Source organism: Nerophis ophidion, linkage group LG05 (assembly GCF_033978795.1).
Source record: "Nerophis ophidion isolate RoL-2023_Sa linkage group LG05, RoL_Noph_v1.0, whole genome shotgun sequence".
In the NCBI taxonomy this organism is placed as follows: Eukaryota; Metazoa; Chordata; class Actinopteri; order Syngnathiformes; family Syngnathidae; genus Nerophis; species Nerophis ophidion.
Genome location: NC_084615.1, coordinates 80,506,965 through 80,529,240, shown reverse-complemented (window position 1 = coordinate 80,529,240; position 22,276 = coordinate 80,506,965). Strand labels below are relative to the sequence as shown.

The 22,276-nt window shown below is 41.2% G+C and overlaps 1 protein-coding gene across 1 annotated transcript in view; it reads right to left on the bottom strand.

Annotated features, from left to right (window-relative positions):
- Positions 1 to 1,341: 1,341 nt before the first annotated feature.
- cdx1a (caudal type homeobox 1a) overlaps positions 1,342 to 22,276 on the bottom strand; it is a 35,905-nt gene continuing 14,970 nt past the window's right edge. Inside the window, exons 2-3 of the mRNA XM_061899614.1 lie at positions 8,665 to 8,813; positions 1,342 to 1,533 (exon numbers count right to left, since the gene is read on the bottom strand). Coding sequence (XP_061755598.1) covers positions 1,342 to 1,533; positions 8,665 to 8,813 — 341 coding nt within the window. The remainder of the gene's footprint in view (positions 1,534 to 8,664; positions 8,814 to 22,276) is intronic.

The window sequence follows — 22,276 nt, the reverse complement described above, 5'->3', positions numbered from 1 at the left end:
AGTAGGTTTTTTTTTTTCCTCAAATGTTTGTAGAAACAGTCTCCATGCCTAAGTGCTTGATTTTATACACCGGGCCAAAGGATTAGGACACCAGATTCTCATTATTTGGATGAGTGGCCTAATACTTTTTGGCATTATAGTGTATATTACTCTACGATGTACTCTTGGAAAAATGTGTTAAAAATGCTACAATGCTAACATTGGCATATATAAAGTACCAAATAATGACACCTGTATCATTTCCAAATAAAAGCTATCATACCAGAACGGGGGTCGGCAACCTGCGGCTCGAGAGCCGCATGCGACTCTTTAGCGCCACCCTAGTGGCTCTCTGGAGCTTTTTCAAAAATGTATGAAAAATGAAAAAATATGTTGGGGAAAAAATATAAAAAAATATTTTTTTTTCTTTTAATATGGTTTCCGTAGGAGGACAACATGACACAAACCTCCCTAATTGTGATAAATCACACTGTTTCTATTAAACATGCTTCACTGATTCCAGTATTTGGCGAGCGCCGTTTTGTCCTACTAATTTTGGCGGTCCCTGAACTCACCGTAGATTGTTTACATGTATAACTTTCTCCCACTTTCTAAGACGTGTTTTATGCCACTTTTTCTTCTGTCTCATTTTGTCCACCAAACTTTTAACGTTGTGCATGAATGCACAAAGGTGAGTTTTGTTGATGTTATTGACTCGTGTGGAGTGATAATCAGACATATTTGGTCACTGCATGACTGCAAGCTAATTGATGCTAACATGCTAGTTAGGCTAGCTACTGTAAATGTACATATTGCATCATTATGCCTCATTTGTAGCTATATTTGAGCTCATTTAGTTTCCTTTAAGTCCTCATAATTCAATTTTGACACACTATCTGTATGTAACATGGCCTTTATTTTTTTAGTGGCTCCAGACAGATTTGTTTTTGTATTTTTGGTCCAATATGGCTCTTTCAACATTTTAGGTTGCCGACCCCTGTACTAGAATGTTATCGATTGTGCTGCGGGCCGTTAAAAATTTAGCAACGGGGGCCACACTTTGGACACCCCTGGGTTAGCGCGTAGTAAACTGGGAAATCGCACACATTCACATTCTTAGACACATGAAAAAGTATCAACGTATGTACAAATCCCGACTCCTCAAAACGCTCTTTCATTCGCGGCCGTTTCCAAATTAAGGAGTATCTTATAAATATTATTCGTTAGAAGTCCGGACAGTCCGAGTCTTGATCCACGTTCACAGATTAAAAGTTGTCAGAAAAGTTCCTTTCAGACTAACGCCCGAATCGTGAGGTTCTCACATCGCATGATTTGGACCAACTGGGTGCACTTCCCCCCCCGTCATATGAACTCCAGCTTGAATTCCTCTGATATGGCGTTGGCCAGAATGTTGCTGGCTGCGTTGTGGCCCTCCCGGGGCCCCCCGTGTGCAGGCGGGGTGCTGGTGGACGTGGAGGGCTGCTGGGAGTCCTGCAGCTTCTTCTTGTTTACTTTCCTCTCTTTGGCGCGTCGGTTCTGGAACCAGATCTTCACCTGGATGAAAAGCACACCTTTTTAATGTTTTGTTTAAGAACACATGGACAGGTTCTTAAATAAAAGTGAAAATGCTTGCGGGTAGAGATGTATGTTATCAGCCAATAAATGCTTTAAAATGTAATATCTGAAAAAAAATTTATGACTTTTTAAAACGGCGCTGAGTACAGAGCGCCAATAAACCTTGAAGGCACTGCCTTTGCGTGCCGGCCCAATCAAATAAAATCTACGGCTTTTCACACACACAAGTGAATGCAAGGCATACTTGGTCAACAGCCATACAGGTCACGCTGAGGGTGGCCGTCTAAACAACTTTAACAATGTTACAAATATGCGCCACACTGTGAACCCACACCGAACAAGAACGACAAACACATTTCGAGATAACATCCGCACCGTAACACAACATAAACACAGGGAAAGTTAAAGTACCAATGATTGTCACACACACACTAGGTGTGGTGAAATTTGTCCTCTGCATTTGACCCATCCCCTTGTTCACCCCCTGGGAGGTGAGGGGAGCAGTGGGCAGCAGCGGTTCTGCGCCCGGGAATCATTTTTGGTGATTTAACCCCAGATTCCAACCCTTGATGCTGAGTGCCAAGTAGGGAGGTAATGGGTCCCATTTTTATAGTCTTTGGTATGACTTGGCCGGGATTTGAACTCACGACCCACCGGTCTAAGGGCGAACACTCTAACCACTAGGCCAGGGGTAGGGAACCTATGGCTCTAGAGCCAGATGTGGCTCTTTTGATGACTGCATCTGGCTCTCTGATAAATCTGAGCTGACGTTGCTTAACACGATAAGTAATGAATAATTCCACTTGTAATCACAGTGTTAAAAATAATGTTAAAATTATAAAACATTCTCATGCATTTTAATCCATCCATCCGTTTCTACCGCACCTGTTCAAGAAGTCGCGTTAATGGTAAGAAGTTATTTATTTATTATTGGTTAGTGTGGGGCTTGCCCTCCTGGGGGTTCTTCAGACCACCAAGCACCGACATGAGAGCCTGTTTCAGGGTTACAATATTGTTTTATTTTTCACTAAGTCTCTCACTTGCTTTCCAGCAATAGTATTTCCAGGCCCAACCCAGTCTCTCCTCCTGGCTGCTGCTTATAACACACCGACAGGTGATTAGACAACAAGGCCCAGGTGGGCCATGTACGCACCTGTCGCTGCAGGCCCACAGGCCACGCCCCCTCCACAGTTAGCTTCAGAATAACAATGTTATTACAAAGAACAGGAGACCTATTTTACTCTAGAAATGTTGGTCTTACTTAAAAATGCATGAGTTTAGTTGTGTTCAGTGTTAAAAAAAATATTATATGGCTCTTACGGAAATATATTTTAAAATATTTGGCTTTTTGGCTCTCTCGGCCAAAAAGGTTCCCGACCCCTGCACTAGGCCAAATACCCAGAACCCCTGGCAGCACTAACTCTTCTGGGACGCTACAATATACACCCCCCGCTACCTCCTACACCCGCCCACCTCAACCTCCTCATGCTCTCTCAGGGAGAGCATGTCCCAAATTCTAAGCTGCTGTTTTGAGGCATGTTAAAAAAAATAATGCACTTTGTTGGCATTTTTTTCCATAACTTGAGTTGATTTATTTTGTAAAACCTTGTTACATTGTTTAATGCATCCAGCGGGGCATCACAACAAAATTAGGCATAATAATGTGTTCATTCCACCACTGTATATATCGGTATCGGTAATTAAGAGTTGGACAATATCGGATATCGGCAAAAAAACCATTATCTTTACTTGCGCACAATCAATAGGGAGCTGACATTTCAACATTGGTGGCAATAATCAAAATAACGAAGAAAATTCCGTCCCATGTGTTTTAGGGTTGTCCCGATACCAATATTTTGGTACCGGTCATACTTGACAACCCTCCCGATTTTGCCGGTAGACTCCCGAATTTCAGTGCCCCTCCAGAAAATCTCCCAGGGCATCCATTCGCCCGAATTTCTCCCGATTTCCACCCGGACAACAACATCGGGGGCGTGCTTTAAAAGGACTGCCTGTAGCGTCCTCTACAAAATGTCGTCACGTCCTCTTTTCCTCCCTACGAACAGCGTGCCGGCCCCGTCACATATTAAATGCAGGTTTTACACACACACATGAGTGAATGCAAGGCCAACAGAACAAATACCCAGAAACCCCTGCAGCACTAACTCTTCCGGGACGTGACAATAAACCCCCTCCAATATCCCGAATTCGGAGGTCTCAAGGTTATCAAGTATGGTACTGGTACCAAAATGTATTTCGATACTTTTCTAAATAAAGGGGACCACAAAAAATGGCATTATTGGCTTTATTTTAACCAAAAAATCTTAGGGATACATTAAAAATGTGTTTCTTATTGCAATGTTGTCCTTAAATAAAATAGTGAATATACTAGACAATGTGTCTTTTATTAGTAAGTGAGCAAACAAAGGCTCCTAATTTACAAACCCTGTTTCCATATGAGTTGGGAAAGTGTGTTAGATGTAAATATAAACAGAATACAATGATTTGCAAATCCTTTTCAAGCCATATTCAGTTGAATATGCTACAAAGACAACATATTTCATGTTCAAACTCATAAACTTTATTTTGTGTGCAAATAATCATTAACTTTAGAATTTGATGCCAGCAACATGAGACAAAGAAGTTGGGAAAGGTGGCAATAAATACTGATAAAGTTGAGGAATGCTCATCAAACATTTATTTGGAACATCCCACAGGTGTGCAGGCTAATTGGGAACAGGTGGGTGCCATGATTGGCTATAAAAGCAGCTTCCATGAAATGCTAAGTAATTCACAAACAAGGATGGGGTGAGGGTCACCACTTTGTAAGCAAATTGTCAAACATTTTTAGAACAACATTTCTCAACGAGCTGTTGCAAGGCATTTAGGGATTTTACCATCTACGCTCCGTAAAATCATCAAAAAGTTCAGAGAATCTGGAGAAATCACTGCACCTAAGCGATGATATTACAGACCTTTGATCCCTCAGGTGGTACTGCATAAAAAACCGACTGTGATGGGCGTGGCCTGTGCGCCTGCGTGGAAGCGGGGTGTGGCAGGGCCGGCCTCGAGGATGGCGACAGGTGATTGGATGACACAGCTGAAAGTGTTTGTCTAATCACCTGTCGCTCTGTAAAAGGCCGCGGGCGGGAGAGAGAGACGGACAGATAGTTGCTGAAAAGCAGAAGGACATGTGCAAAAAGACACAATTGCTGGAAAGCAAAAAGGAGATTTATTGGAAAATAAAGCCTTGTCAAAATTGAACGAAGCCTGTCATGTCTGTCCCTGGTGGTCCGGAGAACCCGGAAGCAACAGTGTTCCACACCGACATCAGTTGTAAAGGATATCACCACATGGGCTCAGGAACACATCAGAAAAACATCTAACACAATTTCCCAACTCATATGGAAACGGGGTTTGTACAAGTGTACGCACTAACAAACTGAAAAACAATAGTAAAAAAATGAACATTGTTGTATATTTACTTGGAAGTTTAAGGTTATTTTGAACATGTATAAAGTTTCAATAAGATACATCACATATTGTACATATTTTTGTTTCTTTTCTTCTTTAAAACATGTGCAAAAAGGAGTAGAGAGAAGCAAAACTAATTTAATCCCACCCCCTTTCTATTTCACAGCATTTACTAACATGTTTATTCACTTCCTGTTCTCACCTTTATTCACTTCCTGTTCTCAATTTGTGCACAATTCACATCAATGAATTGTAAATACAACAGTTCTATTCATAAATAGTTAAGTCAATTACTTAACGAAATAAATGATATATCATTTTTCAATAAGTTCAAAACATTTAACATGACTTCAAAACAAAAGTGTGCTGATCTACATTTCTCCCACTCTACCAATATTTTGGTACCGGTACCAAAAGTATTTTGGTACTTTTCTAAATAACGGGGAGCACAAAAAATGTCATTATTGGCTTTATTTTAGAAAGAAATAAAATCTTACGGTACATTAAAGTTTAGTGTGTTTTTTATGGGGCGTTATAGCTCGGTTCCAGGTTCGATCCCCGCTTCCGCCATCCTAGTCACTGCCGTTGTGTCCATGGGCAAGACACTTTACCCACCTGCTCCCAGTGCCACCCACACTGCTTTAAATGTAACTTAGATATTGGGTTTCACTATGTAAAAGCGCTTTGAGTCACTAGAGAAAAGCGCTATATAAATATAATTCACTCACTGTTGTCCTGGCACCAATATTTTGGTACCGGTACCAAAAGTATTTCAGTACTTTTCTAAATAATGGGCACCACAAAAAAAATGTCATTATTGGCTTTATTTTAGCAAAAAAAAAAAAAAAAAAATCTTACGGTACATTAAACGTGTTTTTTATGGGGCGGTATAGCTCGGTTCCAGGTTCGATCCCCGCTCCCGCCATCCTAGTCACTGCCGTTGTGTCCTTGGGCAAGACACTTTACCCACCTGCTCCCACTGCCACCCACACTGCTTTAAATGTGACTTAGATATTGGGTTTCACTATGTAAAAGCGCTTTGAGTCACTAGAGAAAAGCGCTATATAAATATAAGTCACTCACTGCTGTTCCGGTACCAATATTTTGGTACCGGTACCAAAAGTATTTCGGTACTTTTCTAAATAAAGGGGACCACAAAAAATTGTCATTATTGGCTTTATTTTAGCAACAGAAAAAAATATCTTACGTTACATTAAACATGTTTTTTTTATGAGTGGTATAACTCGGTTCCAGGTTCGATCCCCGCTTCCGCTATCCTGGTCACTGCCGTTGTGTCCTTGGGCAAGACACTTTACCCACCTGCTCCCAGTGCCACCCACACTGGTTTAAATGCAACTTAGATATTGGGTTTCACTACGTAAAAGCGCTTTGAGTCACTAGAGAAAAGCACTATATAAATACAACTCACTCACTCACTCACTCATAATTCTTCTTCTTTGGATTTTCTAAACACTTGGACTTTGAACAGTTTATTTAACTGGAATATATTAGTACATGTAGTTATTATTCATACACTAAACATGTATTTAATATTTATACACTAAACATGTATTTAATATTAATACACTAAATATGTATTTATTATATATCCACTGAACATGTATTTAATATTCATAAACTAAATATATATTTAATATTAATACACTAAACATGTATTTAATATTAATACACTAAACATGTATTTAATATTTTTACACTAAACATGTATTTAATATTCTTACACTAAACATGTATTTAATATTCATACACTAAACATGTATTTAATATTAATACAAAAACATGTATTTAATTGTAATAAACTAAATATATATTTAATATTAATACACTAAACATGTATTTAATATTCATAAACTAAACATGTATTTCGGGCTCCAGTACTCTGGAATGCCCTCCCGGTAACAGTTCGCGATGCCACCTCAGTAGAAGCATTTAAGTCTCACCTTAAAACTCATTTGTATACTTTAGCCTTTAAATAGACTCCCTTTTTAGACCAGTTGATCTGCCGTTTCTTTTCTTTTTCTTCTATGTCCCACTCTCCCGTGTGGAGGGGGTCCGGTCCGATCCGGTGGCCATGTACTGCTCGCCTGTGTATCGGCTGGGGACATCTCTGCGCTGCTGATCCGCCTACGCTTGGGATGGTTTCCTGCTGGCTCCGCTGTGAACGGGACTCTCACTGCTGTGTTGGATCCGCTTTGGACTGGACTCTCGCGACTGTGTTGGATCCATTGTGGATTGAACTTTCACAGTATCATGTTAGATCCGCTCGACATCCATTGCTTTCCTCCTCTCTAAGGTTCTCATAGTCATCATTGTCACCGACGTCCCACTGGGTCATTATTGTCACCAATGTCCCACTGGGTGTGAGTTTTCCTACCGAGGATGTCGTGGTGGTTTGTGCAGCCCTTTGAGACACTAGTGATTTAGGGCTATATAAGTAAACATTGATTGATTGATTGATAGTGTCATGATCTGTTACACGGGTCATGGCATGATTTCTATTTGGTACTTTTTCTGTTTTAGTCTGTTCCCGAGGTGGACCCTTTCCTTGTTTTTCTGTTGGTTTCCATGGGCACTGATTCTCCTCACCTGTCTTAGTTTTGCAATTAGTGTTGCCACCAGGTGTTTTGGTTAATCACTGCCCTTTATAGTTTCCTGTCACCAGTGTCATGAGCCATGCTCTGGATCATGTTTTGTTATGTTCTGTTAGATTTGGATTCCACTAGTTCCTGATTTGTGTGCACCCTTGTTTGTTTTAGTTACCATGGTTACTTATTATTTCCACCTGCCTCTGATTAGTGTTGGCCCGAGCACTAATCGGAGGCATTATTTAAACCTGCCCTCCCCTCCAGTAAAAGCTTGAGGATTGTTTGCTATATGCTGCGGACTGCTTGTTTTTTGAATGCTGTGAGCTATTCACTGGATCCCGACTGTAACGACCTGGGCGCATGGTGATGCAAGGATTTCATTCTCCCAGGGATGCAGATGGTCTTTGGACACAGCGTGCAGGTAAGAAATGATTTATTTAAGCAATAAAACTGACTTTGACAAAACTAAAAGAGCTAGCAAACAAATAGCCAATTGTGGAAGCTAGCAGGTAGCGAGCGGGAAAACAGAAGTCGTTACTTGTTGTATGAAAACAAGCTAGGAAGCAAGACTGACTGACTGGAGAAGGCGGGCTTAAATAATGACAGTAATCACAAAACAGCTGCACGTCCGGAACAGGCGGCAGCTGAAAATGATGAGTAACTATGGAAACCAACTGAGAAGTGCACAAACAGGAACTGAAGGAGTCCAAAACCAACAGAACACACAAAAAGACTCAAAAATCTAAATCATAATATGATCCAGGCAGCGGATCATAACACAACTCCTGTCCCTGTTTGCTGTTTCTTTGCTTTTTTTTAAGATTAAAACAATGTTTTCATGTACCAAGGCTGTCATCTCTGCATATCGGGGTTTGTCACCACCACTTTGTGACAGACTACTCCAGCCAACGGTAGTGACTAGGATGGCGGAAGCGGGAATCGAACCTGGAACCCTCAATATTTAAATGTACAGTAATCCGACATAAACATACTATGGTATGGTACTGTATCATGACCACTGCCACCTCACCTGTCTTTCGGAGAGGCTGAGTGCCATGGAAAGCTCCGACTTGCGTCTCATTGTGATGTAGCTGTTGAACTGAAACTCATTCTCCAGCTCCTGGCGCTGGTGGTCCGTGTAGACCACCCTGTACTTGTCCTTTGTCCGAGTCTTCCCTCCTAAAACACCAAAATAAGCCCAGTTAGAAACAATAATATTACGTGTGTTTGCCCTCTCTCTGGAATCTGTTTTTATTTGTGGAAGTGGAACTGATAAGAATAAGTCATGTTTTTATGTGTTTTGCTTTTTGATTTTTGTTTGGTGTTGTATTGTGTACATTTATATGGTAATTATTATTCTGTGACTGTAAATTGTTTGCTTGTTGATGCTTTTATTTGTTTCTGTATTGTGTAGTTACAATTATATGCTTTTACTTGTAATTGTATTGAGTTTGTGGACCCCAGGAAGACTAGTGGGTTGTTGTGGCAACCAGTTAATGGGGGTCCTTAATAAAAACAAAATAATAATAAAAAAAAAAAAAAGAAAATTTGCTTTCTGAATTTCCAAAGAGTCTGCCAAGAAAGCCTGTATAATTTTTGAATCATTTAAAAAAATGACACAAGTGAAATAACTTGTCAAATAGAAAGCATGTGCATTGGCGTCATGGAACATTTTGCTATAGGAAAATGTTGCATAGGGCACTTGTTGCTAGGCAGAATTCGGGAGCACTCATCATTTGTACTCCATCCGCCACTGAAAAAAAGGTGCTTATGGATTGAGATACTTGCATTGACACGGATCTATAAGGACTTTAAGACATTTTATTCACTAATTTTTTTTTTTAATAGGCTTACAATATCACTTGTTGCTAGGCAGAATTCCACAGCACCATCATTTGAGCCCCATCAGCCAATAACTTTTTATATATATATATATGGGGATGGCGTGGCGCAGTGGGAGAGTGGCCGTGCGCAACCCGAGGGTCCCTGGTTCAATCTCCACCTAGTACCAACGTCGTCACGTCCGTTGTGTCCTGAGCAAGACACTTCACCCTTGCTCCTGATGGGTGCTGGTTAGTTACTTGCATGGCAGCTCCCTCCATCAGTGTGTGAATTTGTGAATGTGGAAGTAGTGTCAAAGTGCTTTGAGTACCTTGAAGGTAGAAAAGCGCTATACAAGTACAACCCATTTATTTTATTTATATATATATATATATATATATATATATATATATATATATATATATATATATATATATATTAGGGCTATATAAATGAACATTGATTGATTGATTGATATATATATATATATATATATATATATATATATATATATATATATATATATATATACACACACACACACACACACACATATATGGTTTTCTTATGCATCTGATTCTCCTTTGCAAGTATTGTATAGTAGATTCTGTATGCGGTTGCAATTCCAAGAGGTTAGAGCAGGGGTCGGCAACCCAAAATATTGAAAGAGCCATATTGGACCAAAAATACAAAAAACAAATCTGTCTGGAGCAGTAAAAAATAAAAAGCCGTATATAAGTCTTATAATGAAGGCAACACATTATGTAAGTGTCTATATTAGCAATAATAGCCTACTATCAAAATGACTGTGTCATAGGCTGAAGCATATTTTTGTTGAAAATGTTGAAGTATAATATTTTATTCTCCACATCTATAATAAGATGTGTTGTATGCCACTCCTTCTTTGTCTCGTTTTGTGCACCAAACCTTTTATACTGTGCCTGAATGCACAAAGGCGAACTTTGTTGATGTTATTGACTCGTTGGAGTGCCAATCAGGTATATTTGGTCAGCCCATGACTGCAAACTAATCAATGCTAACATGCTATTTAGGCTAGCTGTATGTACATATTGCATCACCACGCCTCATTTGTAGCTATATTTGAGCTCATTTAATATCCTTCACTTTTACCCTCTTTGTATATAATTTAGTTTTGCATGTCTCATGACACATTATCTGTATGTAACATTGGCTGCATTACTGATAGTTGTGTGTGTGCGCCATGTTGTTCCAGACCACAGCAAACGTTAGCTACTTTTCTGTCAACGAAGATTTGCTTAAGCCTCCGACACATAGTCATTTTGATAGTAGGCTAATATAGACACTTACATCATGTGTTGCCTATATTATTAGAGTATGCGCTCTGAGATCGGTAGGTTGTGAGTTCAAACCCCGGCCGCGTCACACCAAAGACTATAAAAGTGGGAGCCATTACCTCCCTTCTTGGCACTCAGCATCAACGTTTAGAGTTGGGGGTTAAATCACCAAAATGATACCTGGGCGCGGCCACTGTAGCTGCTCACAGTTCCCCTCACCTCCCAGGGGGTGATCAAGGGTGATGGGTCAAATGCAGAGAATAATTTTGCCACACCCAGTGTGTGTGTGTGTGTGTGTGTGTGTGTGTGTGTGTGTGTGACAATCCTTGGCACTTTAACTTTAACTTAAATATACGGCTTTTCATTTTTTGCTGCTCCACACAGATTTGTTTTTTTGGAATTTTTGGTCCGATGTGGCTCTTTCAACGTTATGGGTTGCCGACCCCTGCCTTAGAATATTTAAAACAGAAAAAACATGTAAGAAAGATCTATTAAAAGAACACAAAACAAATCATTTACTCTTTAAAACTAATATATGAAGCATTTGTTTATTGGCTGCTCATTTTAATGGTTCATTAACAAACGAACTTGTCAGGTTCAAACATCTATTAAACAGACAAGAAGAAAGGAATCATGCAGCCACAGAGTTCAATTTAGCTCATGAGGAGAACGCATGGAGCTGCATACTTAGGCACAGTCTCACCCTACGCTCTAAGGTAGAGCTCCCGCGTCCCTCTATTCCAGTTGTTCTCAAATGGGGGTACGCGTACCCTTGGGGGTACTTGGAGGTATGCCAAAGGGTACTTAAAAATGTTTCAAAATATTCTAAAAATAGCAACAATTCAAAAATCTTTCATAAATATATTTATTGAATAATACTTCAACAAAATATGAAAGTAAGTTCACAAACTGTGAAAAGAAATGCAACTATGCAATATTCAGTGTTGATAGGTAGATTTTTTTGTGGACATGTTCCATAAATATTGATGTTAAAGGTTTCTTTTTTTGTGAAGAAATGTTTAGAAGTAAGTTGATGAATCCAGATGGATCTCTATTACAATCCCCAAAGAGGGCACTTTAAGTTGATGATTACTTCTATGTGGAGAAATCTGCATTTAGAATTGAATCACTTGTTTATTTTTACACAAGTTTTTACTTATTTTTATATATTTTTTTTTTACACATGGTACAAGAAAGACCACTACAAATTATACAACTTAATGAATTTAGAAATTGATGACATAGTGCTGTATTTTACTTCTTTATCAAAGGGGTACTTGAATTATATAAAATGTTCACAGGGGGTACATCACTGAAAAAAGGTTGCGAACCACTGCTCTATTCTATTCAGGAGTTTTCCAGTCAACATCACTGAGCCCGCCTCTAAAAGGAGTGGTCACATATATCATGCAAAGCAGGTCCAGGACGCACAATACGTGACAGAATGTGCTAGCGGCCTTGTGATTTCGCCTTGTCTCTGCTTCGTTTGCATGCTGTCGTCTTATCTTCATTGAGGTCCTTGAAGTCCTTGGCTGTTAGTGGCCTTGTGATTTCACCTTGTCTCTGCTTCGTCTGCATGCTGTCGTCTTATCTTCATTGAGGTCCTTGAAGTCCTTGGCTGTTAGTGGCCTTGTGATTTCCCCTTGTCTCTGCTTCGTCTGCATGCTGTCGTCCGATCTTCGTTGAGGTCCTTAAAGTCCTTGACTGCTAGTGGGCTAAAACAGAGATAACATCTGCGGCTGAGGCCACCCCTCAGACAAGAAGTTTCGTCCTTGCACAGATACAAAAGTGTAACCTCAGCACAATAGCTAATAACTATACCAACGGATAACTAAAGTTATGTGATATTATATACATGATTATTCTAACAACCTCCACAGCTGCTGCGCTTTTATATGGTAAGGCTTCTAATATTACCCAGAATGCCCCACTGTCGCACATGGGTTGGCAAAGCAAACATTAGAAACATCCCAAAAAGCTGCGCCAACTTTCTGCTGGTGTGTTTGTCCATCCCTCTCAGACCTGGCGCCACGGGCTGGGATTACTCATACAAACGTAGATATGAATACACGGACGACGCCTTCAGCCTTGTCAGGCACGTCGACACGGCCGCCATCTTGAGCAGGGGTTTCGTCAGATTGGCGTGCGTCTGACTGGCACCAAAATGTCAATCATTGATAAAACTCTGTCCCAGTTGGCTAAGACCCAGATTCGCCCCGCGAATCAGAATACAATGATTTGCAAATTCTTTTCAACCCATATTCAATTTAATGCACTACAAAGACAAGATATTTGATGTTCAAACTCATAAATTTAATTATTATTTGCAACAAAAAAAAAAAAACCTTAGAATTTCATGGCTGCAACACGTGCCAAAGTAGTTGGGAAAGGGCATGTTCACCACTGTGTTACATCTTACAACATCAAACGTTTGGGAACTGTAGAGCTTCAGTCCTTCAACAGTCCGGGGTCTCCGCTGTCCTATTTTACGCTTCATAATGCGCCACACATTTTCCATGGAAGACAGGTCTGGACTGCAGGCGGGCCAGGAAAGTACCCGCACTCTTTTTTTACGAAGCCACACTGTTGTAACACGTGCTGAATGTGGCTTGGCATTGTCTTGCTGAAATAAGCAGGGGCGCCCATGAAAAAGACGGCGCTTAGATGGCAGCATATGTAGGTCCAAAACCTGTATGTACCTTTCAGCATTAATGGTGCCTTCACAGATGTGTAAGTTACCCATGCCTTGGGCACTAATGCACCCCCATACCATCACACATGCTGGCTTTTCAACTTTGCGTCGATAACAGTCTGGATGGTTCGCTTCCCCTTTGGTCTGGATGACACGATGTTGAATATTTAAAAAAATAATTGGAAATGTGGACTCGTCAGACCACAGAACACTTTTCCACTTTGCATCAGTCCATCTTAGATGATCTCGGGCCCAGAGAAGCCGGCGGCGTCTCTGGATGTTGTTGATAAATGGCTTTCGCTTTGCATAGTAGAGCTTTAACTTGCACTTACAGATGTAGCGACGAACTGTATTTAGTTACAGTAGTTTTCTGAAGTGTTCCTGAGCCCATGTGGTGATAGAGTTTGCAAGATGGCGGCGCCCGGACGGGCTGCGACACTGCGGTGCTCTTGCTAAAGATGGAACATTTGGCGGAAATGCCGGACAGTTCTGCAGACTTCATGGCTGGCTCGCATCGTGGTCACTCCGTGATCACGTACGACCGCCAGACACTTCTGGATATGGACATATTGGGCCGTTTTGGACTGATAGACGCGGGCGTGCTAAACATGCTAACTAGCATGGGGATTCGTCGGCGGCTACGTCCAGCGGCCTGTGAAGCAGCGGAGTCTAGTAGCAGCGGGGGCCGTCTACGGAGCAGACGCCAGCGGTGTGATCGGAAACGCGGATGTCGAGCGGGGCTAAAAACAAAGCAGAAGGCTAATCCCCACAGAACACCACTTTCCTCCATCCCGGAGACGGATTTAGATGGAAAATGCGAGACTACTGGTCTGGGTAAGGAGTCTGTTAAATTAGAACAAGTTTTTTCTGCTACTGAGGTGGCTAACTATGATGCGTGCAGTTTATCAAAGCAACAAACAAACAATCGGAAAATCCCCGTTACTGAGGTGGCTAACCATGATGCGTGCAGTTTATCAAAGCAACAATCAAACAATCGGAACATTCCCGTCGTATCAATTCCTAGATATGGTCGTAATTATACTGAATGCACTGGGCATAATAAACACAACATTATTAATATTGCTACTACGGATAATTTGATCAAAAATTCCCTAAAACAGCCCACTACCTATAATATAGGTTTTTTAAACATAAGATCATTGTCTCCCAAAACGTTGTTAGTTAATGATATTATCAGAGACAACAATCTTAACGTCATCGGTCTCAGTGAAACCTGGCTTAAACCAAACGACTTTTTTGCGCTAAATGAGGCATGTCCTCCTAACTTTACACATGCGCATATTGCCCGTCCGCTTAAAAGGGGTGGGGGGGTCGCACTAATATACAACGAAAACTTTAACCTTAGTCCTAACATAAATAATAAATATAAATCGTTTGAGGTGCTTACTATGAGGTCTGTCACACCGCTGCCTCTACACCTGGCTGTTATCTACCGCCCCCCAGGGCCCTGTTCGGACTTTATCAATGAATTCTCAGAGTTCGTTGCTGATCTAGTGACACACGCCGATAATATAATCATAATGGGGGACTTTAATATCCATATGAATACCCCATCGGACCCACCGTGCGTAGCGCTCCAGACTATAATTGATAGCTGTGGTCTCACACAAATAATAAATGAACCCACGCATCGCAACGGTAATACGATAGACCTAGTGCTTGTCAGGGGTATCACCGCTTCCAAAGTTACGATACTCCCGTATACTAAAGTATTGTCCGATCATTACCTTATAAAATTCGAGGTTCAGACGCATGTTCGTCAAACTAATAATAATAATAACTGCTATAGCAGCCGCAACATTAATACGGCCACAACGACAACTCTTGCTGACCTACTGCCCTCGGTAATGGCACCATTCCCAAAGTATGTGGGCTCTATTGATAACCTCACTAACAACTTTAACGACGCCCTGCGCGAAACCATTGATAACATAGCACCGCTAAAGTTAAAAAAGGCTCCAAAAAAGCGCACCCCGTGGTTTACAGAAGAAACTAGAGCTCAGAAATTATTATGCAGAAAGCTGGAACGCAAATGGCGCACGACTAAACTTGAGGTGCACCATCAAGCATTTAGTGATGGTTTAATAACTTATAAACGCATGCTTACCTTAGCTAAAGCTAATTATTACTCAAATCTCATCCACCGTAATAAAAACGATCCTAAATTTTTGTTTAGTACGGTAGCATCGCTTACCCAACAAGGGACTCCTTCCAGTAGCTCCACCCACTCAGCTGATGACTTTATGCAATTCTTTAGTAAGAAAATTGAAGTCATTAGAAAGGAGATTAAAGACAATGCGTCCCAGCTACAACGGGGTTCTATTAACACTGACACGATTGTATATACGGCGGATACTGCCCTCCAAAATAGTTTCTCTCGTTTTGAGGAAATAACATTAGAGGAATTGTTACAACGTGTAAATGGAATAAAACAAACAACATGTTTACTTGACCCTCTTCCTGGGAAACTGATCAAGGAGCTCTTTGTATTATTAGGTCCATCAGTGCTAAATATTATAAACTTATCACTTTCCTCGGGCACTGTTCCCCTAGCATTCAAAAAAGCGGTTATTCATCCTCTTCTTAAAAGACCTAACCTCGATCCTGACCTCATGGTAAACTACCGACCGGTGTCTCACCTTCCCTTTATTTCAAAAATCCTCGAAAAAATTGTTGCGGAGCAGTTAAATGAACACTTAGCGTCTAACAATCTATGTGAAACCTTTCAATCCGGTTTCAGGGCAAATCACTCGACGGAGACAGCCCTCGCAAAAATGACTAATGATCTATTGCTAACGATGGATTCTGATGCGTCATCTATGTTGCTGCTCCTCGATCTTAGCGCTGCTTTCGATACCGTCGATCATAATATTTTATTAGAACGTATCAAAACACGAATTGGTATGTCAGACTTAGCCCTGTCTTGGTTTAACTCTTATCTTACTGATAGAATGCAGTGTGTCTCCCATAACAATGTGACCTCGGACTACGTTAAGGTAACGTGTGGAGTTCCCCAGGGTTCGGTCCTTGGCCCTGCACTCTTCAGTATCTACATGCTGCCGCTAGGTGACATCATACGCAAATACGGTGTTAGCTTTCACTGTTATGCTGATGACACCCAACTCTACATGCCCCTAAAGCTGACCAACACGCCGGATTGTAGTCAGCTGGAGGCGTGTCTTAATGAAATTAAACAATGGATGTCCGCTAACTTTTTGCAACTCAATGCCAAAAAAACGGAAATGCTGATTATCGGTCCTGCTAGACACCGAACTCTATTTAATAATACAACTCTAACATTTGACAACCAAACAATTAAACAAGGCGACACGGTAAAGAATCTGGGTATTATCTTCGACCCAACTCTCTCCTTTGAGGCACACATTAAAAGCGTTACTAAAACGGCCTTCTTTCATCTCCGTAATATCGCTAAAATTCGCTCCATTCTGTCCACTAAGGACGCTGAGATCATTATCCATGCGTTTGTTACGTCTCGCCTCGACTACTGTAACGTATTATTTTCGGGTCTCCCCATGTCTAGCATTAAAAGATTACAGTTGGTACAAAATGCGGCTGCTAGACTTTTGACAAGAACAAGAAAGTTTGATCACATTACGCCTGTACTGGCTCACCTGCACTGGCTTCCTGTGCACTTAAGATGTGACTTTAAGGTTTTACTACTTACGTATAAAATACTACACGGTCTAGCTCCATCCTATCTTGCCGATTGTATTGTACCATATGTCCCGGCAAGAAATCTGCGTTCAAAGGATTCCGGCTTGTTAGTGATTCCCAAAGCCCAAAAAAAGTCTGCGGGCTATAGAGCGTTTTCCGTTCGGGCTCCAGTACTCTGGAATGCCCTCCCGGTAACAGTTCGAGATGCCACCTCAGTAGAAGCATTTAAGTCTCACCTTAAAACTCATTTGTATACTGTAGCCTTTAAATAGACTCCCTTTTTAGACCAGTTGATCTGCTGTTTCTTTTCTTTTTCTTCTATGTCCCACTCTCCCCTGTGGAGGGGGTCCGGTCCGATCCGGTGGCCATGTACTGCTTGCCTGTGTATCGGCTGGGGACATCTCTGCGCTGCTGATCCGCCTCCGCTTGGGATGGTTTCCTGCTGGCTCCGCTGTGAACGGGACTCTCGCTGCTGAGTTGGAACCGCTTTGGACTGGACTCTCGCGACTGTGTTGGATCCATTGTGGATTGAACTTTCACAGTATCATGTTAGACCCGCTCGACATCCATTGCTTTCCTCCTCTCTAAGGTTCTCATAATCATTATTGTCACAGACGTCCCACTGGATCATTATTGTCACCGATGTCCCACTGGGTGTGAGTTTTCCTTGCCCTTATGTGGGCCTACCGAGGATGTCGTGGTGGTTTGTGCAGCCCTTTGAGACACTAGTGATTTAGGGCTATATAAGTAAACATTGATTGATTGATTGATTGATCCTTTGGAGATTGATGTCGGTTTTTGATACAGTGCCTTCTGAGGGATCAAAGGTCATGGTCATTCAATGTTGGTTTCCGGCCATGTCGCTTACATGGAGTGATTTCTCCAGATTATCTGAACCTTTTGATGATATTATGGAGCGTAGATGTTGAAATCCCTAAAGTTATCGCAATTGCACTTTGAGAAAGGTTGTTCTTAAACTGTTTGACTATTTGCTCACGCAGTTGTGGACAAAGGGGTGTACCTCGCCCCATCCTTTCTTGTGAAAGACTGAGCATTTTTTGGGAAGCTGTTTTTATAGCCAATCATGGCACCCACCTGTTCCCAATTAGCCTGCACACCTGTGGGATGTTCCAAATAAGTGTTTGATGAGCATTCCTCAACTTTATCAGTATTTATTGCCACCTTTCCCAACTTCTTTGTCACGTGTTGCTGGCATCAAATTCTAAAGTTAATGATTATTTGCAAAAAAAAATGTTTATGAGTTTGAACATCAAATAGATAGATAGATAGATAGTACTTTATTTATTCCGTCAGGAGAGTTCCTTCAGGAAAATTACAATTTTCAGCACAATCCCATTGAAGATCAGACAAACATTACAGGGAGACAGAACAGGATCGCTGACGGGTCTGCCGGCTTCCAGCGCCCCTTACAAAAAAAGATGACATACAGGTAAACAAGGGGGGTGGGAAGAAAAAAATAGAAGATTAAAATTAAATTAAAAAATCGGTCTTAGCCTAGGCCCTGGAGTGGGGGTGCAGACTGAGGCCAAGGGAAAAAATAATAATAATAAATAAATAAAACAACAACTCATAGCCATAGTACACATCCCTCTTCCATTTGTGTAAGAGGGAAACATCAAACATCAAAGAACACAGAGGACATTAAAGACATTAAAGCAGCAGATACAACCAGACACTTCTACTTACAGCTATGAATAAAAAGTAAAATAAACATATACACTGTGGTGGCCTCTGCGGTGTTGCACGCCATCGTCCGCTGGGGTGGAGGGAGCATGGTCAGAGACAGAAGCAGACCCAACAAGGCAACCAAGACAGCCGACTCCACTCTCGGCCAGTGTCCAGTCCGCATGGATGAGCGATGATACGTCCAAGGTGACTGAGGTGTCCGACACCTGCTCACCCAGTCAAGACACCGCAAAGCCTCTCCGTCCCAGTAGCTCAGTGCTAGCTCCGCAGCCCTGTCCCCTCATCCGCATCTCCTCCAGTACATCCAAACAGACTCTGGTGTGGCAGAGACCCTGCAGCTGGTCTCCATGGCCAAAAGGCTCCCTGGAGGCAGATCCAGAAGTCCACAAAAAAAAAAAGCACCACAGAGGTCACGAAAGTGCCACCCCTTGTCACACAGTCCCAAAGGGTCCCGGACCAAAATGCAAAAAAATATAATAACACATGAAAACAAGAGGGAAACACAAAAGGATGACACAAGAGCACAGAGCTCTTGCCTACAGCAGCCACTACAGCAGCGCCATTTTGGAAAAAAAAAATTTTGTCTTTGTAGCATATTCAACTGAATATGGCTTGAAAAGGATTTGCAAATCATTGTATTCTGTTTATATTTACATCGAACACAATTTCCCAACTCATATGGAAACGGGGTTTGTACATGTATGATGTATGATGTATAATCGCCCCATGATATCAATACCCAATTGCTATGCATTTTCGGATTGTAGCGTTTGCAAACTAGTCGAGTCTTCTGAAGGAGTTTGATTTGTTTTTTGGGTTGTTTTTTTTGTCCTGCACATGCAAATATAAAATAAATACTGAGAGGACATAAGTAAAGGAATTAATTGAGCTCACATATACCAGCAAACGAGGCATAATGATGCAATATGTACATACAGCTAGCCTAAATAGCATATTAGCATCCATTAGCTTGCAGTCATGGATTGACCAAATATGCCTCCGGCAAATCAATACAATCAACAAAGCTCAACTTTTGTGCATTCATGCACAGCATAAAACGTTTGGTGGACAAATTGAGACAAGGGAGTGGCATAAAACACGTGGGAACGCCTCGGGATCCTTCGGGGGGAGCTAGACGAAGCGGCTGGGGAGAGGGAAGTCTGGGCTTCCCTGCTTAGGCTAGTGCCCCCGGGACCCGACCTCGGATAAGCGGAAGCAGATGGATGGATGGATGGACGGTTTACCGGTTTCAACCTGTTTCTGTAAGGGTCGCTGGAAGTTGTCAGATCCGTCAGCGATCCTGTTCTGTCTCCCTGTCATATAATGTCAATTTCCCATCTGGGATTAATAAAGTATTTCTCATCCTGATTCCGAATATAAGCAATAGCATATGAAAGGAAACCGCTCCAACATGGCCTTACACGTAAATATTTACACGCATGAGAAACGAATCTCTACTCTTTATTGAAAACAAGCGAGCGAAACGAAAGAAAGGCAGCGCCGGTGAGTCACACGTGGTGCAGCCAAGCAGACGACTTTTTGCAGCGTTCAAGTTCAGGCGCCACTTAAAGAGCCATCATTTCTATTAATCACACTAACTCTATCTAATGTAAAGACTCTCAAGTTCATTGCAACAGGACTTTTTTTCTTATCGCCGCCCGCGGTGTTTACACAGGCATTACACATTCATTGGCGCACACACACACTCGCAGGCGAGGGCGAGTCCGTTATTGATCGGGAAATCTTGTGCGACGCCACGGCACACAGTGGAGGGAACGTGTAGACGTGTACGCGGGTTCAGTCTGCGCACCGCGGCCTCCCTCAGCTGCATTATCTCGCCGGGCTGTCACCCGCAGAGGGTGGGGGAGCGACCCTTTGGCGGCCTCCAGCGCCTCTTTTGTTAGCTTTGCCTTCACGTCCCACGCCGGCTTGCGGAAGGGAGAGGCGGAAATAAGCTTGATGGATGTGTGTGCGTGTGACTCGACTCAGGGTATGAATATATGTTGAAATACTGGCTGTTAGTGAGGGTCATGTGACAGCTCCATTGAGTAAAAAAAATTGACGTCGCCAACCAAACAGTAAGTTACAGACATTATTAGTACGCTTTTCACACGACAAAGTACACTCGAGAAGTCAAACTGTACTGTTGTCAAACTGTTGGTTAGACTTGTGTTTTTCAACCACTGTGCCGTGCACAGGTGGGTAGAGGAGCCAGAAATTGTACTCAAGTAAGAGTACTGTTACTTTACAGATGTATTACTCAAGTAAAAGTAAGGAGTAGTCACCCAAATATTTACTTGAGTAAAAGTAAAAAGTATGTTGTGAAAAAACTACTCAAGTACTGAGTAACTGATGAGTAACCTGTTCCTTTAATGATGACGGCAACAAGTAATGCACAAAAACATAAAAATCGCAATGAGCAAATTCAGAGCCAGGAATATCTCTTAAGCAACTAAAACAATAATATGTATTAAATAATAATACATTAAAATTAAAAAATTAAGGCAAATTGAGCCACAATAACTTAACAGCACCATAGGCTCAGTAGGCATTCATTGATTTGATTGATTGAAACGTTTATTAGTAGATAGCACAGTACAGTACATATTCCCTACAATTGACCACTAAATGGTAACACCCCAATAAGTTTTTCAACGTTAATCTATTACTTAATAAATGACCAAGTTGAGGTGATCTACCTCATATATACATACACACACATATCATATATATATATATATATATATATATATATATATATATATATATATATATATATATATATATATATATATATATATATATATATCACTACCGTTGTGTCCTTGGGCAAGTCACTTTACCCACCTGCCCCCAGTGCCACCAACACTGGTTTGAATGTAACTTACAGATTGGGTTTCACTATGTAAAGCGCTTTGAGTCACTAGAGGAAAAGCGCTATATAAATATGATTCACTTATATATATATATATATATATATATATATATATATATACAGTATATAATTTATAGTTATTTATTTTGCCGTTTTTGTTTGCATGTTGAAGGTGTTTTAATGAATATACATGCATGTTTAACATATAGATTCCTATCTTTCATGAAGACAAGAATATAAGTTGGTGTATTACCTGATTCTGATGACTCGTATTGATTGGAATCAGACAGTATAGTGCTGATAATGTCCACATTTTCAAATGGAGGAGAAAAAAAGTTCCTCTTTTCTGTCTAATACCACATGAAAGTCGTTGGTTTTTGGCATCTTATTTGTCCAGCTTCCATATTGGTTTTTATACACTTTACAAGAAATACATTGGCGGCAAACTCCGTAGCTTGCTAGCTTGTTTGCGCTGGCTTTCGGAGACTCTTATTTTGTTAACGCAGGCGCGATGGAGCGGCACTTTTATTGTGAA